Below are 2500 nucleotides of genomic sequence, written 5' to 3'. Positions count from 1 at the left end.
GCAAAAAGTATCACATCAGAGAATTAGTGATAGGCTTCGGATATAACTTCAGAGGTAATTGTGAGAAATCAGAGCATCTGGGTTTAGAAATAGTGCCATGGATAACATTTTTGTGCGTAAGTGGGTGAAAAATCTTGACTAAATGTATTTCCTTAATTTTTCTATTGCAGCTGCGGCGCCGTCAGACACTCCCTGCAGGAGCCTCTAGGGGCAGCACAGCGCTCAACACAGGTCATTTTTGTATATATTATTATAATTATAATTATAATTATTATTATTATTATTATTATTATTATTATTATTATTATTATTATTATTATTATTATTATGCTGCCACAGCACAGTGCTCAGCACAGGTGCCAACAGAAAATCTCTACTATTATAGTATATTACTATATATTAGTAGTAGTAGTTGTAGTAGTAAGTAATACTGTAATACTGTATACGCTTGGCACAGGTGGGAAAAGTCATTTAGGTGCAGGGTATTGGTTGCAGTCCATTTGCCTGTGCTACGTATGGAGTTCAACCTACCCAGAAGTGACCCAGGGTTAATTTGGTAAACCGGGATTGACAAAACCAGGCTAGCTTGATTGGTGGTATCCCGTACTACGACACTGATTTAGATGTTGGTTTGTCTCGAGTTGCCTAAACTGGACCAGCACAAATTTTGGCGGAGTCTGTACAAAGTATAAAGTCACAAGGCATTAGTAACCAACTCTGCAATCACACATGATTGTAAATGAACATGAACGTGAGCGTTAATTTTCCTGACAAAGTTCGTCAGTAGAGGCGGAAGAATGTTGGAATGTGTTCTTCGCCGTTACGTGGCAGAGTAATCCTCACTGCCTGGGCCAATCTGTTTCAAGATTTGGGACAGGGAGTAGCTAAACCCGAACTTAACCAAGAACATAAACTTCCAGTACCATATTTGAGATGCGGAGTAAATTGCCTCGGCAGCTTACCTCTGTTCAAACATATCTGACTTTAGTAGTATGGGTTACTTGGGAAGTTACACTGCACATGACCAAGTTACTCTCAAAGTAACCCGTAACCTAGCTAGTAGTACAGGCCCCTGGTGTGGGTGCCACCGTTATCTGTGTCACTCTCTGTCAGACATGTGTGTGTGTGTGTGTTACCTGTGTCTGTGTGCTCCTCTCTGTGTCACTTCCCCTGCTGCTGCTCTGGGAAAACGTCACAGATAACGGGCTCACATACACAATCACATTCAAATGCACTAAATTTCCCATGTGATGTCAGGTGCCTGCCTCAAAGACACTTCAGTCACGGCTGACATGAGAAATAGGACGATATGGGATTTTAAGTAATTCACTGAATGTGAATGTGAATGTGATTCTCACTGTGAATGTGACTGTTAATGTTGCGATTGTGATTGTGACTGTGACTGTGCATGTGATTGTTAATGTAATCTTGATTGGTCCTGCAGGATACCAGTTCTCCACCAGGGGGAGCTCCAGGTCAGCGCTCCACCACCACCAATAACAGCAGCAGCAGCAGCAGGAGCAGCAGCAGACACAACCTGAGTAACCTGACCAAGCGGCACAGTATGGAGGTTCTGCTAGCACGGGGGGTTAGCGTTAGCGGGGGCGGGGCCAGCGGGGGTTCTCAGTTGCTACGCCGCAACACACTACGAGAGCAGAGCACAACAGCCGCCGCCCAGGCCCCTCCCACCAAGCCTCAGGCCCCTCCCACCCAGCCTCAGCAGGCCCCCAAAGAGGCGTCCGTGCCAATGCCCGCTCAGAAAGCGGAGGCGTACGCCCACCAGAAGACCCTGTCCAACGCCACCATGCTGGTGCACAGCAGCGAGAGCGAGAGCGAGGAGGAGGAGGGGCTTGAGGAGGAAGGGGAGGAGCTTGACGTGCGCATCCCCGGTCTCCATGACGATATTGATGCCCAGCTGCAGGCGGCCCTCGCCAAGCTGCCCAGCAAGCCGCCGCCCCAGTACCCCGGACTCAACACGCACACACACGGACACATGCACACACACACCGCTCCAGCCCCACCACAGCCCAACACACACACCGCAGCAACGGCCCATACACAACGACAACACACACACGCACACGACACCAACACACACACGCCCGGCCACAGCAACCCCCACATACACACACACGCTCAGGCCGGGGGGGTGACTGGAGGAGCAGGAGGCTGTGGTCTGGGCGCGGGGCCCGCGGGGGCGTCCGGTTTGGGGCCCTCCATCTCAGAGCCCGATCTCAGCAGCGTGAAGGAGCGCGTCCGCAAGGAGCCGGTGAAGGAGAGGCCCGTCTCCGAGATGTTTGCCATTGAGGACGTCATAGTGGAGCGCGAGATCGCACAGAGGGTGAGTGTGTCCACAGGGGCGCAACTACAGTATATGCGATGTATGCGTTGCAGGGGGGCGCCAGAGAGAGGGGGCACCAAAGAAAGGGCATTGGAGGGCTCCAAATAATTATTAAGTGTTTTTTTTGGGGGGGTGGGGCATCTAAATAGTTCTTGCATA

At 50.2% G+C, this 2500-nt stretch overlaps 1 protein-coding gene across 1 annotated transcript in view; it reads left to right on the top strand.

Moving 5' to 3' along the window:
* Positions 1 to 2500, top strand: part of LOC134468965 (tyrosine-protein phosphatase non-receptor type 14-like) — a 51488-nt gene that overhangs the window by 44323 nt on the left and 4665 nt on the right. Inside the window, exons 14-15 of the mRNA XM_063222925.1 lie at positions 171 to 231; positions 1445 to 2341. Coding sequence (XP_063078995.1) covers positions 171 to 231; positions 1445 to 2341 — 958 coding nt within the window. The remainder of the gene's footprint in view (positions 1 to 170; positions 232 to 1444; positions 2342 to 2500) is intronic.

The sequence above is a fragment of the Engraulis encrasicolus genome, chromosome 18 (assembly GCF_034702125.1).
Source record: "Engraulis encrasicolus isolate BLACKSEA-1 chromosome 18, IST_EnEncr_1.0, whole genome shotgun sequence".
Classification (NCBI taxonomy): Eukaryota; Metazoa; Chordata; class Actinopteri; order Clupeiformes; family Engraulidae; genus Engraulis; species Engraulis encrasicolus.
Note: the sequence above shows the minus strand (reverse complement) of the source record. Positions and strands in the feature narration are given on the sequence as shown.